The 14,866-nt window shown below is 40.7% G+C and overlaps 1 protein-coding gene across 1 annotated transcript; it reads right to left on the bottom strand.

Moving 5' to 3' along the window:
* Nucleotides 1-9,602: 9,602 nt before the first annotated feature.
* elfn1b (extracellular leucine-rich repeat and fibronectin type III domain containing 1b) lies at nucleotides 9,603-14,469 on the bottom strand. Its single transcript, XM_046047867.1, has 4 exons — nucleotides 14,180-14,469; nucleotides 13,938-14,091; nucleotides 12,808-12,974; nucleotides 9,603-11,721 (listed from the first exon to the last, which is right to left on the bottom strand). Exons 1-4 carry the CDS (start codon nucleotides 14,467-14,469, stop codon nucleotides 9,603-9,605), a joined length of 2,730 nt encoding a protein of 909 aa, XP_045903823.1.
* Between the last annotated feature and the right edge of the window lie 397 nt (nucleotides 14,470-14,866).

Here is a 14,866-nt window from a genome sequence, read left to right as displayed (position 1 = left end):
GTTTGCACCACAGTATGAGTGCTTGAAACTACACAGAGTGCTCCCGTCCGTCTGTGTGAGTGTGAGAGTGAGCGAGAGATTTGAGGTGCCACAAAGGGAGGAAAATGAGGTTGGGGAGACAGATGATGTAACCATGGAGACATACCAAACTCACCTGCCCTTGGTTAAATTCACACAGGAGAGATAGGAGATGGAAGGATAATGAAAAGACCCTGTTAGGACATGTTCTCTTCGCACCGTCTTGATAGAGGCCGCACCCCATCAGGCCCCTAAGCCACTTGTACCCCAGCAGTTTAAAGATAAGGACTAATGACCCTTGCTGGTGTTGTACTGAAGTTGTGATTTTTAGTCTGTTAGTTCAGGATGGAATAGGATTGTGCTCTGCACCTGAATTACACCACTGTTATGAATCTAAAGGGTTATTTCATCTGGAAAGATAAGCCCCTGGTCCAGGCTTATTGTACTGTAGGTCTGTGTCATTGCCTTCATGCGCATTATGCTAAGAGATGAGTGACACTGTGTGTACAAAATCCCTACACCGAATCATAGGGTTTTTTGCTTATAGATCACTTGAAGAGTTCTCTCCGTTTGAGAACATCTCTTAATTAACCGACAAAAAATTCAATACCACTCTCATGTCTCATGTGTTAAAGGTACCCTGAGGAGTTTCTGACCTGTAGTAGAGCTACAGCAGCTATGAAGCAGTGTTTTTACAAGAGGATCCCCACTGTGTTTGTATTCGCATGACATGATACACAGCCCTGCAGTCACTGTTCCTGGCCTCCTCTTTTTACAGTCTGGTAACACGCCAACAAATGTACCAACAAAGGCAGTGAAGAAGAAGACTGCTAGGAAATAAAACGGATGTAATCAAATCAAATAAAAAAATTTAAAATGTTCCAAATGTTTTATGAGAATGAAAATGCACTCAATACATTTGTTAGACCTTAAAGGGAAACCATATCACCAATTATTAGAGAAACCTGTGGTACCAACGGCTGTAGGAGACGAGGCCTTGTGGCTGGGTAGAGGGTGTGGGGACACGGGGGGGACTGACTAACCACTAAGCTTTGCATGGACAGTGATGTAGAGTTGGTAGTCAGAGGTAACCAGCCATGAGAAGCTACTGTCAGACTCTTCATTTCTTTGCTGGAAAGACAGGGTGTCTGTTAGAGCTTTGACAGCCACATTTATGGCCCCTTGAGAGAGTCACTGTGCAGGTATCTGGGTTTTTGTGTTGTAGCTGGCTAGCAGTTCTACCATGAGAGGCTCTCCAGTGTGGGGAAGTGTCATTACATAGCCATATCCCGCCGTTTGTCATGTTTGATATTACTGTTTGACAGCCCTAAATATTTTGTTAAACTCTGAATATAGCAGTTATTGGTGAGGCCTTTTTACACACAATGTTTTGTTGGAAAGATCACCTGTATGCCAATGTGTAAACAACGCAAAAGAATAAAAATTCAAAATGAGTTTAGGTCAGAAAAACTGAGGGCACCTTTAAGTATCGAGCTAGAGTCAACAGGCAATTAGCTTAGCTTAGCATAACTCTAGCTTAGCTGATTCCCTCTGCTTCAGACAGTTGGAAACAGCTAGCCTGGTTCTTTCCGAAGTTCAATAATCCTGTTTCCTCCTGCTTCCAGTCTTTATGCTAAGCTAAGCTGATCACCTCCTGGCTCCTTACTAAACTTATACGTGAAAGTGGTACTGACCTTCTCTATTACTGTCGTCAAAAAAGTAATTAAGCTTATTTCCTAAAATTTCAAACTATACCTTTAAATAGTTTAGATAATGTCTAAAATGTTAACATGTACATAAAATTTGGCATTTTGGAGATTTTCAGCTGATAACAGCAATATTTTATTACAAACTTAATTTTGCTTAAAACTCAAGTAAAAAACCTATACATCAAATTTAGAGATGTGTAACTTTAAGTCCCTCTATGGATCAAGTTCCAAAATCCTTGGATCCTGTTTTTCTCAAAATGCAACTGTGTCTTGTCATTAGACCATATCTGCCCCCCACATTTTTAAAAGCCCACACCCCCAGTTTGTAGCCCAGGTTCACATTGTGTAGTCCCCAAGCCCAAGCAAGATACCGAGGTGATGTCACTTCACTTTCAAACTTCTAAAAGCTCCTCCAGAGCCACAGACAACATTATATAATCACTTATTAATTATAATTACTCATGACCAATAAACGAATCTTTATGTGTAAAATCAGTGGAGTTCAGCACTGGAGTACATGTACTTACCCACCACTGGGTGTGACAGAACCGTCCATGTTGTATAAAACAGCGAGCAGTTGGATAAGCAGTTGTGTTTTAGTGAGATTCATTTAGTATTTCTGTCCTTCTTTTGTAACCACAGTTTCAGAAAGCATTATAACTTGCATGAAATGCAAAAAAAGTGTTGTGGTGCATTGCTGATGTCTCCCAGAGCAATTCACTTATATGCTTCATGCCCAATAAAGCTAACTGGGGGGGAGGACAAGTCAAGATCCTTTTTTGTAAGTAAGGGTAGCCTAGATTTCCGATGATGATGTTTCAGCTGGTGACAGGAGAAGTGGGTTGCATCGCCAGCGTTGTATTGACAAACACTTTTGTTCCTTGCACACACAAAAAAAGATTCTCTGATTTTCAAAGTTATTTTAAATGCTGAATTTTCTTGCCGTACTGAAGACTTAAAAAATTTCAAAAATATCTTTCGACTCATTCTGTGTAGAGATACTCACCCTCAAGACACTACTCGTTAGATGGTTCACTTGGTCCATTCACTTGCTGCTGTCGAATTAAAATTCAGCAAAGTAAGCATCCTAATTCATCTCACCAAGGACACACTCCAAATAGGGCCTTTCATCCACAGTGCCAATCCAACATGACATTACATTTTCCCTTTTTTGAAAACTTGAAGAGGATTTTGACTAACTTGGGTTTGTCAGTATCAATGTTCATCTAAGCTTTCCCGAAGCAGATTTGGCCCATATTTATGTTTTATTTGGCTTGAGACATTAAAAGTGTGTAAGTTTTTTTTACATGGGTTATGCAATTTATTTAACAGGATTATAGTTACCCACAAGCCAAAAACTATTCACAAATATCAGTCCGTCATGGATTAACCAATTTGAATTATTAATTACTGTGACCTCTTCATGTTGTGTGAAATTTGCTACAAGTGTATGTATAATATTTACTGAACTCTGTACAACTGTGCGCAAACACAGAGTTATTCATATATCAGATAGCAAGACACTGTTAAAGGGGTAGTTTGGTTATTTTGAAGTGTATTACTACCTACAGTATACATCAATCTGCTGTGTAACACTGTGCGCGGCACAGTTATGCACAGGAATATGTGACTTCTATGGTTAGTGCCAAGGAAAAGGGCTGTCTGATGGCCAGGTAAAGCAGTCAAAATTATTTTTTATATAGCGTACATTTAAACTGATTTTTTTGCTGCCCCTGTCCACAGCAGTGCATTGCTCTGCTCCCCTGCTGGGACTCCTCTGTGCTTCTCCAAAGTAGGGGTGCACTGACCACCGTCTACTGTTAGTAATACACTGATTATGGATAAGTACTTAATATATCCTGAACTAGTCCTTTAAAGTACTTTTCTCACTTGCCTCTTGTAGTATCTATTCATACAGATCTGTTAAATTTGTCCAGAATTTAAGATCTAGCTAGACAGACACATGGCTGTTGAACTGTTGGCTCTATCAGTTGGTTGGTCCACCACTTTGGTCCAGATTGAAATATCTCAACAGCTATTAGATGGGTTGCCATTAAATTTTACACCAATCTTCATGGTCCCTAGAGGATGAATCGTGATGACTTTGGTGATCCCTTTAATTTGATTTTTTTTAAAACTTAATTAAGTGCTCATTACCAAATGTTAGCATGCTCTCACTCTAGACTAAAATGTATTTCATTTTATTTGCTGTTATTGTGATCTGCGTTGTGTTCTGCAATGTTTCCACTGTTGTGTCAATATTGTTGTACGGTCAATACATGTGAGTGGTCAATACGAGTGATGTTGTATGCATGATTATTGAGATTCTCACTCTTCACAGTGATCTGTTGACTCGATGCAACATTGATAATGAATTTTGTTCCACCAACTGCAGTGGTATTAACAATAGATATATGATTATTTATTTTTATGAGTTATACATTACTGGCAAACTCCTACCTGCAGGCACTGGACTTGTGGGGGTGCATTAATTAACAACTGGTAATGTTTGACAAATAATCAGTAACTGTTTCTGGCATAAAAAAAATAATTAAGGAAGAAATGACACCTTTAATTGTAATTACACAATTGGCACTTGGTTACAGTGTTGCCTTCAAAAGAACATACATGGTAAAATGTTTGAAATTTTAGAAACTAATAATGTGAGCTGTATAAATATGTCCTTATACTTAACTTTATAACCTTATACCTCAGTTAACCCACGTCTGCAGCAAGTTTAAGTTAAACCTCAGATACAGTGACCTCTTCAGGAGTTTAGATGATTTCTACAGGACACAGCAACCAGAATCAGACTAAACCACAGGTGCAGTTTACCCAGCTTCTGATGACACAGCAATGGGATTTAAAGGTGGAGTAAGCGATTCTAATACAAAATACATCTCTGTGTCAAATTCTGTGAATATCTCGATCTGCTAGCTGCCTGTGTGCTGAAAAAAAATCTGTTGTGTGTACACAGCCTTGGCTCTGTAAATGGGAAACAAACAAGGTGGCTGGGACTGAGCTCACAACAGTATTCCAGCTGTGATTTGTATGTTTAAGGTAACATTAAATTACTTGCCCACGGATTAGCTTAAGCTTACTTTCTAGTTTGCCAAGACATGCTGTTGTTGTAATGTTAGCTATAGTAGCAGGAGAGTCGTTAATATCACTGTTTGGTGCTGTTGTGCTGGCTCTGGATCTGGGCTTCTGTTAGCTTTGCAGCAGCAACTGTAACAACAGTATGCTAACCCAGCTACCCTAGCTAACTTTACAACACTTGCTGTGTTGTTGTTCGCTCTATATCATGATGTTTGTCATGGTATTGACTCCAGAATCTCTTACTGCACCTTTAATTGATCGTGTGACTTTAGCCCAGATGACAACACAGGTTTAAACCTTTAAACCCATCTGAAATCACAGCTAAGCCAATGAGAGAGAAACAGCTCCTGCATTTTTAGGCTTATTGTCTAATTGTTAGGCAGCTTGTCATTCCAGAAATGATGTCTCTATTATTCTTGATTTAATAGAGACATCATTTATTTATTAGAATATTAGACACACCCACTATTCTGTGGATTGTCCAAAGAAACTGGGACAGTGCTATGGAAACATGTTTCTGTTGAATGTTTTAAATATACATTTTTCAACACTGAGCTCTACCAATAAATTTAGTTCCCCTTGATTGTATTAAGGTGGAAGCAGAAATCTCAAAGACAGATTAACAAATAACACCCAAATTGTTCATGGCTAGGTACCACTGATACTAAGTAAAATGTGTTTTATTGTGATATGGGTAAATTGACCTATTAGGCATTTACTCAAGCAATCAAATGTTGTTGAAATGTGAAAGTCCTGAGTGTGTTTAAAACTTCAGGCATATGTATGGTTTCTCCAGGAAAGGAGACAGTGAAAGAAAGGCTATTTTATTGTGCTCATTTTAATTTTTTGACAAGAAAATAAAAAAAGAAAGCCTCTGAGAGATCCTATGGCACAGCGTTCTCTCTCTCACTTTCTCACTCCTGAGTCATTCACTAGAAGAATTCAACACAAGCATCCTCTGAGGATCTCCTTGCAGCATGCTCCATTCTCGTTTCTGTCTGTTGTCAGTAGGACCTCTATTTATTTCTACTTTCTAGGCATTGTTGTTTCAAAAACACAGTTTGTCTTCATCACGGTTCAAAGAATAGCAGTGCTGATTAGGGTCACTGTCGACTGGTCGCCTCGACCATCAACTCATTGTTGTCTGATTCTAGACAAGCTCTGCAACTCTCTGACACATGATAAATTCAGGCCATTATTGTTCATAAACAGAACGGAGAAAAAAAAACAGTAGTTTAATACATCGCTACATTGATATTACTGTTACTCAAAGAATGCTCAAGTGAGGCTTATCAAGCAATTATAAAATTGCAGTCAAGAAAGTATAAGTTAAGAATCCAGGAAATTGTTCGATTTTTAAAGCAATGCTAAAGTTAAAAAGATTAAAGAAAATCTATTTTTTTAAGGCTGTTGTTTAGTTAAAGCCACAATCTGGGATGTGTAATGCAGAAACAACCACGGCTCATCAGTTTTCTTTTGGATCAGAGTCGGATTGTTTGCTGCAGCAGCAGAGGAACCATGTTATAGCTGCTGCAGTACCAGAGGAGAAAAGAAAATTCTTTTTTTAACCACACAAATGAATGTGCTTTTGCAGTGCTACAAACAGCTGTGGTGATTTCACTAACCCACGATTATGGCTTTAACTGGGCGTAATGACTTGAGCATTCTGAACTCATTATAGCAGAGAAATAAGATTTTTTACAGTGTTTCCATTCATCAATAAACTTTTCATTGTTTGCCATCTCAGTTGTTTCTATTGTGTAGTCCTCAGTGTTGTTTCAAGGTTGGAGTCGATTCTGTTTCAATTCAGAAAGCCAAGTGAGTGTGATTCACTCAGTATAAGCATTTGTAATTACAAATTGCTCGTCAATACTGTAAATACTACAAGCTTGTTAAATTCAAAATCCACTGAATTTAAATGTTCTTGACTCCATCCGTGGTTTACGGTCTTCTTAAATGAGTTGTTGTAGCACAGTTCTGTATAGAATAAACAGCAGTATTTTTGTTATCACATCACATTTTCTCCTCTAGTCAGCCTCTAGTATTTAGATCCTGCAGATATTGCAGATAAACATGTAGTCTCTTTTCACCATGCTAGTGATACCATCACATTTTACTATCACACTTCTCATATCACAAACATTTTCAGCTAAAAACCATTGATAAGGCAAAAATCCCATTGCTAGTACTTCAATGGACGTCTGAAGTGGTAATTTTGGGCTTCTGGTGGACAACATTTCGTTCAAATGGTTATACAAACTGGTGTGAGGAAAGTTGTCCATGAGAATCTACCAGAATTTTTTTTTTTTTTTTTTTTCAGAAAGCCAAATTTTCCTTATTAATCTCCAATTCTGAAACACAAGTGGCCATCTGTTTTTTTTTTGTTTTTTTTTTCAGATAGATGAGGACACTGTTCGAATACAGCTTGTACATCAGAAAACAGAAAATACAGCTGCAACAGTATTAAATTCTGAAAGAATACATTCATCTGTGTGTTGTTGTGGTTGTGTGTGCATGAGTACACTTGAATGTGTATGTTTGCATGTGCTAGAGTTGTAACTGTAAAAGCCAATTTATACTTCTGCATCAAATCTACGCTGTAACCTATGCGTAGCCATGTACCCTACACTGTAAAACTTGCTGTAGACTTACCAAAAATGTAACTACACGTCACAGTGACGCAGACCTCAACAACTGCGAGTGGTTGGCTTGGTAGCATTGCATTTCCTCCAACACATTTCTAGCTTGTCCCTCTTCTGCCTCAACTGGTTCAAAGGTCGTACATACCGTCTCTACCGATGCCTTCTCTCATTTCTGTGTTTCTGTAATTCCACTAGAAGTAACTGCTGTTCAACATCAATCAGCATGATCCACTCAGTTTTGGCGGTGTAAGTGCAGAGCAACGCAGACACCAATGCGTAGTATAAATGTATAGTGCTCACGATGGCACGTTGCCTACACCGTCGGCTATGGCATAGACTTGACACAGAAGTATAAATTGGTCGTAAGGGTGATGGTGGGTAAGTAGTTGGGGCCGGGTAAGGGGCTATAAAGGTCAATTTACTACCACAGTACTTTGGTCTTAGAAATGATTGGAGGATAGAAAGGGAGCAGTGAGCCAATGGTGGTGGATCTTTTTGTGCAAATTGATGTTCTGTTTGGCAAACTGGTGTATGCTGAAGAAGGTGAAGGAGAAGAAGAGGTCTGTAAATAGTAGTATTTAAAAGCATTTCAAACACTTCTTTGTGATTTATCAAGTTGGCACAATGGCACCACAGTGGAACCAGAGGAATCCAAAACATAAAAAGTAAAAACCTGGGAGATGTGGGGGGAAAAACAATTGTTGATAAAACACAGTGGATCTACAGTGTATCGGGAAGGAAGCTGAGAGCTTTAGGTCTTTTCCTAAAAGTCGTTTTTTGATTTTGAACAGTGCAGATATGTTTCCCCTGTGGGAATTGAAGACATTCATTTGAAGATTGGAATTTTTAGTTCGATTTCAAAATCAAAAACGTACCATTGTAAGTGAGCAGGTAGGTAACTAACTTGGGATTGTGGTTTCTGAAAAGTCTGAAAGATTTCATAACCATGTTGTACAAACAAAACAGTCACCTCTGTTGCAAATATAGAACTTCTCTCTCTCATCTGTACAGCGTTCCCTCTTTAGGAGGATGAGGAGCAGGTGTAGCAGGGGTTCACCAAGAGAAAAGATGGGCTTGTTTTTGGCTCCGCAGAGAGCACATTCCTCCTAGTAGAAAAGAAGAACTCAAATGTCTCGTCCATCATGTTTGTCTCTGTTGGTGTGCACTTCTCAGCTGAGAGTTTCAAAACAGTCAAAACACAGTCACACGACAGAGCCATGCCATATTCAAATAATAGAGTATTAATGATGAGGAGCATAGGAATAATAAGAAGACCAGTAATGTAATAATAATAATAATTAATAGTAATAACATATCATTCTAGGTTTTTTTAAATTCTGTATATAAAAACAGTGGCAAGGAGAAGTTGGTACACAGTAGGGCTCTACTATCCCCTTGGTTGATTTGGCACATTATACTGACTCTCTGGTGAGAGCTACCTACTCATTCTCAGCACAGTTAAATATTACTGTTGCCTGGCGACCCATCCATTTGTCATTTTGATGTTTTCAATGTCCCAAATCACAGCAAATCTTTCTTTCAAAATGTAATTCTTTACTGGGCGCGATACAAAAACAACCACCCCAAAGCAAACTCTATATCAATTCACCTTTGTAATGAGAATTGGTGAGGTTAATCTGCTGTGGTCAGGTTTGATGAATGTCAGTCTCAAGGCAGATCAAAAGCGTAGCCAGGCTGTTCAGGATGGGTTGCCCGGCAGCATTTAAGTTTTCTGTTCTTAATATTGATTTTTTCCCCCTTCATTCAAAACAGTACAAATAGCTACATAAGTCTGAGCTATAATTTTCCTTACATTACAAAAAGTAACTCAGTCTCTCTATAAGTTTTAAGTTATAAGATTTTTGTTCAATATAATATATTAGTTTGGTCCTCCTTCATGTTCTCAGAAGCAAAGGCTTGGTTTGTGTTAAGTGTTAGCCAACGTGTGTGTCTATAGATGTATGTGTATATAGATGTATGTGTGCAGTTTGATTCTGTAGATCCTGTAAGTTGTGTGTGTTTGTGTGTATTTACAGGTCATTTTTGTATCGGTCTGTGTATCTGTATCAATATGTTATGGGTGCAATGTTGTTAATTTCCATCTTCAAAGTGTTTGGGGTCTCCAGATGTGGGATCAGGTCTTCTGCTGAGCGGACACACCCTTCCAGTAGTCCAGTATGTCATGAAGATCCTCATCCTTGGCAAACTGAACTTTTCGCCTCAGCGCATGTCCGGCTGCCACGTATCCTTCATCCTCCATGGACGCCTGCCGGTGCCTCTTACGGTGCAGTTTGAACCTCTCCCACAGCCCCAAGGTCGGGGTGCAGAGAAGCCCTTCCTCTTCCTCGTCTTCATCTGGGCTGGAGCAGTAGCTGAGGTTGTGGTACTGGGGCGAGAGCGGATAGTGTGGCGATAGCTGGGAGTAGGCCAGCTCCCGTTGCTTGGCCTGCCTGCTGAGGGTGAGGGGGTCTAACATGGAGGGCTTACGGCCCCCTGGGTGGTGGTGGAGCTCCTGCAGCATCTGGGGGTGGTGCTGCATCTCCTGGAGGTGCTGCTGTGAGCCGGGATAGGAGTGGCGGTGTTCATTGTACTGACGGATTCTCTGGGCTTCAGCTCGTAAGATAGCTGCTGCTGGGGTGACTGTACGGATGGCCTCTACTCCTCCGCCTGCCCTTTCTCCTCTCTCTCCTGGTGAGGTTCTCTCGATATAGCGGGTCTCTGATGTGTGATAGCCTCCCTCCGAGCGGAATGAGCGTGGGCTCCTGGCAGAGCCAGGAGAAGAGGAGGTGCTGGGCCTTTTGGAGGTTGGAGGAGCCTCCATGCTGTGATGTCGCTGCAGCGAATGATGATAGCTTCGCCCTCTCTCTTCTCTTCCTCCTCTTCCTCCCTTATACACTGGGGAGAGGAACTCCCCTCCTCTTTCTCCTCTCTCTCCTTGCTCAGAGAGAAGCACCAGCTGCGGCTCTGCAGTCGAAACAGCCCCTCCACCGGCAGAAGAGGGGGATTTCATCCCCTGTTGAAAGGAGGTAGACTCAGATTTGAGAGCATCTATACAGTTGTTGATGATCTGATTAACTTTATCAACTTCTTTAGCAATGGTTGAGATCTCTGCTACTGAGCCCTGGGGATTTGCTTGTGGCGACATCTCTCTTTCTCGCTCTCGCTCCCTCTCCCTCTCCCTCTCCCTCTCCCTGTCCCTTTCAATGCCAGATCCTCTCACCTCCATGTAGTTAAGTTTAGCAGGCTTGTGCGCAGGTGTTTCTATAACCTCCTGCAGCTTGTATGGATCTATCTCACCACCCTGAGGAAGGTAGGGCATTCTGGACAGGCTGTCACCAGCGCCAAGCTTCTGGGAAACAGATCCTCCACTCCCGCCCTCTATATCCCCTTCTCCACCATACTTGAGCTCTATCAGAGTCCTTTGGATCCTGCTCATCTTCCTTTCCTTCTCCTCCATGATCCTCTTCTTTCTCAGGCAGTGGACTATTAGGCCAAGAAAGAGTAGCATGCCAAACAAACAGCCCAAAATAGTCATAATGTAGTGGGTGGCTGACGACTGATTGGCTATCGTCTCAGCCCCGGCCCGGCGGCCGGTGGATATGGTCAAACAGGTGTGGTTGAAGCGCAAGGAGTTTCGTATAGAAGCCACACAGTACGTGTAGTCAGTGTTAGGTTTCAAGTTCTTCAGCTCAATATCTTCTCTTTGATTTTTCAGATTCTGGATATCTGTGAAGAAGCTGTTGTTATAAAGCACAAGGATGTACATTTTCCTGTACGGATGAGGAATCTGAACCGTTATTACAGCGCTTGAATGTAGCACCTGTTTCAGCGTCATGATCGGATTGGCGTCAGAGAAAATGGGGCTTAAGCTGATTACCTCATCAGGAGGGGTCCCAGAAGCACAATCGTCCAATCCACAGGGAGAGGCAAAATCTGGGGGCAGGGTGGTTGAATCAGCCGAACCAATAACATAGAAAGATGTCACACTACTGCCGTCGTCTGTACATACAAGACTGAGCACGTGCAGAGCGTTGCGTTGGGTAGGCATGCGGGGGTTCTGGCTCAGGAGGTTGTAGCCGAAGAATCCTTGAGGGGAGTCGCACACCATTCTCTCACTGGTCCTGTTGGGGAAGGCTGAGAGCCAGCGCAGGAAACCCAACAGCTCACAAGAGCAGTTGAAGGGGTTGGTGTAAAGTTCACAGGTGGTCAGCTTAGAGAGTCCAGAGAACAAACTGCCATCCAACACCTGGATCCTGAAAAGGGACAAAGGTAAATCATAGATTTTAAGGGGACTTTAACATTCAGATAATCTGACATAGTTGAACATGGTACCATAATTTCATCATCATCTGTCATATTAAAAAGTACTCCATTAATTTACTATTGCACATCTATAACACTAGGACTCATGATGCAAAAATGAGATGTGAAAAATAAAAATCTGTATTTGTTTAAGATTTGGATTATGCTACTACCAGCTAATGACGGCATAAGCTGCTAAACTCGAGCGGGGATGAGGAGCAGGATACACAGGTCTGGTGAGCTCACTTACTTCTAACTCTCTTACTCAGTCTTCTTATGCTTCAGTTTATGGTCTTAAACAAGCCCCAAAGATCAGTTAAACTTGTTCCATTCAGCTGTTGCTTTTACAGTAAAGTCAAAAGATCAATACTAGTTACAGTATCTATAGCAAGAACAAGACAGTTATTCCCACAGTGAAAAAGTAGGAATTTCAACTTTTATTGAAAAGATGCCTTGTTGCAGCATTACACCATGATTTAATGATACAGTCAGTGAGAAAATTAGTATCTCTGCATCTTCTTCAGTGCTTTTTTAAAAAGCCACCCTTGAGGTGATGATACCAAGCCATTTAACATTGATGTTTTGGCCGTGTTTAAGAAACTTACCATATTCGCCTATCAAGCTGTGCTAGAAATGTATAAAATCATTTTCTTCTTTGCCCAGTTAGCATCATACACCAACCAGCCAACAAAGAAAGTCAGTTTGCAAGGAGCCCTATTCAGTTTTTGTGTTGGATTCCTCTCACATCATGTCACTATTAAACAACAAAACAGTTACAGTTTAGAGCTGCACTGACTATAAATTGATTGATCATTGATTTTTTTAGTCTATAAAATGTCAAAATCAGCAAATCAGCAAATTTAACCAGTAAATGTTTAATATTTTTTCTTGATAAGTGATTTCAAAGATTAACCGATTATCAATATTGCTGTGTTTTCTCTAACTCATCTAATTGAATAATCAACTAATTATTTCAGCATACCACAGCATTTTTTCTGTCTCTCATAAGACACACATATATGGACTCAGATTTATACCTGTTCATGGAGAGGTCTATATTCTCTATGTTGGGGCATTCCCAGAAGGTGTTGGGTGTAACAGTCTCGATGAGGTTGGCTTGCAGATAGAGATACTGCAGCTTGCCCAGGCCTCGCAGCATCCCCTCTGTCAGGTTCCTCAACTTGTTAAAACCCATCTGGAGAACCTGGGGAGACAAAGACAAGTGGGATTATTCTAATCTCTGAAGAGCCGGCCAGCACCAGGCATCACTCACTACAAGCTGGGAACAAACAGAACAAACAGATGACGGTTCAGTACAATTCATGTTTCACATGGTGATCTAAGCCTCTGTGCTGTGCTGAATTTACTAAGATCTTGTTCAAATTTTACGTCATGGCACCGCTCCAGCTGCTGGGATAGATGTGTAAGCATGCCAGCTCATTATGGCTGCGTTCAGCTCAGTTTGGTGAAAACACTTTTGCCTCAATGAGTGAGCGTCGTCTTTCTGTTTCGTGTGGCCATTTGTGTGTGTAATGCTGGAAGAATTTAGAACCTGTTCTCAAGTAAATATATCAGTACTACAGTGTAAAAATATGGTTAGAAGCCTTCATTCCAAATTTTACTTTACTATTATTAGCAAAATGTACTTAAATTAGTAATAATACAGAAAGAGATATATGAAGAATATATCAGGAATTTGATACCAAATTACTTTTTCGACACTCTGTGTTAGTGTACAGACACATTTTGGTCAGTACTAAAAGTGTGTGTGAGGTTTGATACCCAGCATTATTTATACATAATTGGATTATTAGCCTGCTGATGCATTAATGTGTAAACTGCATTTTAATGTTGCAGCTGGTTAAGCTGGAGTTAATTTGAACTACTTCAAATGCCGCAGGGTAGTTTAATCTACAAGAATGGATCGTATTTTATTTACTATACTGTAACATTTTCCAACACTATAACTGTAAATGAAGTGGAGTAAATAAGAGGACTGAATCAACACGACATACTGTGAGCTTAAAACCCCAAATTACCTCATAATTGACCAAAATACAGTACCTAGTGAATATACTTAGTTACTTTTCTCCATCGTGTGTGTGCATTAACAAGTGCATCCATGAACATGCACGTGTGTATAAATGTACATTATGTCATTGCTCACCTGCAGGTTGAATTGTGCTGAGAATGCTCCATCTTCCACATAGCTGATATCATTCTTGGTTAGGTTCAGATAGGTGAGGTTGCCAAAGCGACTGAGTGAAGAATAATGGACCGATCGTATCTTGTTCTCATTCAGCCTCAGATCCACAATAGTGCTGTTGAGAGAAGTGTGAAGGCTGTAGATGTTTGGAAAGGGGGCAAAATGATGTCGACATAACTCACTTTCATTGTAAGTTTCCTTACCTGTTGATGTGGGATGGGATGGCCTCATAAGGCGGCTGGTTCATACTGCAGATAGCCAGCCACACAAAGCCTTTCTCCCCTTCGATAAGCCAACAGTCAGCTGTTACCATTGGCAACCGCATTATTGACAGCAGGGCAAGCCAACAGAGGAAGGAGCTGGCTGTGGACAGGACCAATGATGAAGAACCTCCTGTCACATTATGTCTCTGCCGTCCCTGTCCCGTCTTCTGGGCCATTTGGGATGTCATCACAATATCCATTGGAGAAGGCCGACCAGAGATGCTTGCCATCTAACATTTATTCATGCAGGCTAGCGCCATTTGAAAGAGAGTGACGGCTTGTTTGTGTAGTAATATCTCAGTATATGGTGACTTGGTGCTCTTTTTTTTGTCAGATTTGTGTCTGTTCTGCTTGAGGTGTGGTCACAGCATGGTAAAATGTTGCTGTCTCTCTGTAGTGTCTATGTAATCGTACAGCAAATTGAAGTCTGAGTTGAGTTAAACTTGTGTTAGGAATGAGGGATTTATCAAGTAGAAATGAGTGCAGGGATGGGATGTATCACTTCATTGGCAGTATGTATCTAGGTAAACTGTATCAATTGTTTAATTAGGGGGTCACATTTGATTTTTTATGCATAAATTGGCAAGTGGAAGTCGTCCTGGTGCCAGATTGGCTGGTACTCATGTC

This window comes from Micropterus dolomieu, linkage group LG04 (genome assembly GCF_021292245.1).
Source record: "Micropterus dolomieu isolate WLL.071019.BEF.003 ecotype Adirondacks linkage group LG04, ASM2129224v1, whole genome shotgun sequence".
Taxonomy (NCBI): Eukaryota; Metazoa; Chordata; class Actinopteri; order Centrarchiformes; family Centrarchidae; genus Micropterus; species Micropterus dolomieu.
This window is presented reverse-complemented; position numbering and strand designations above follow the sequence as displayed.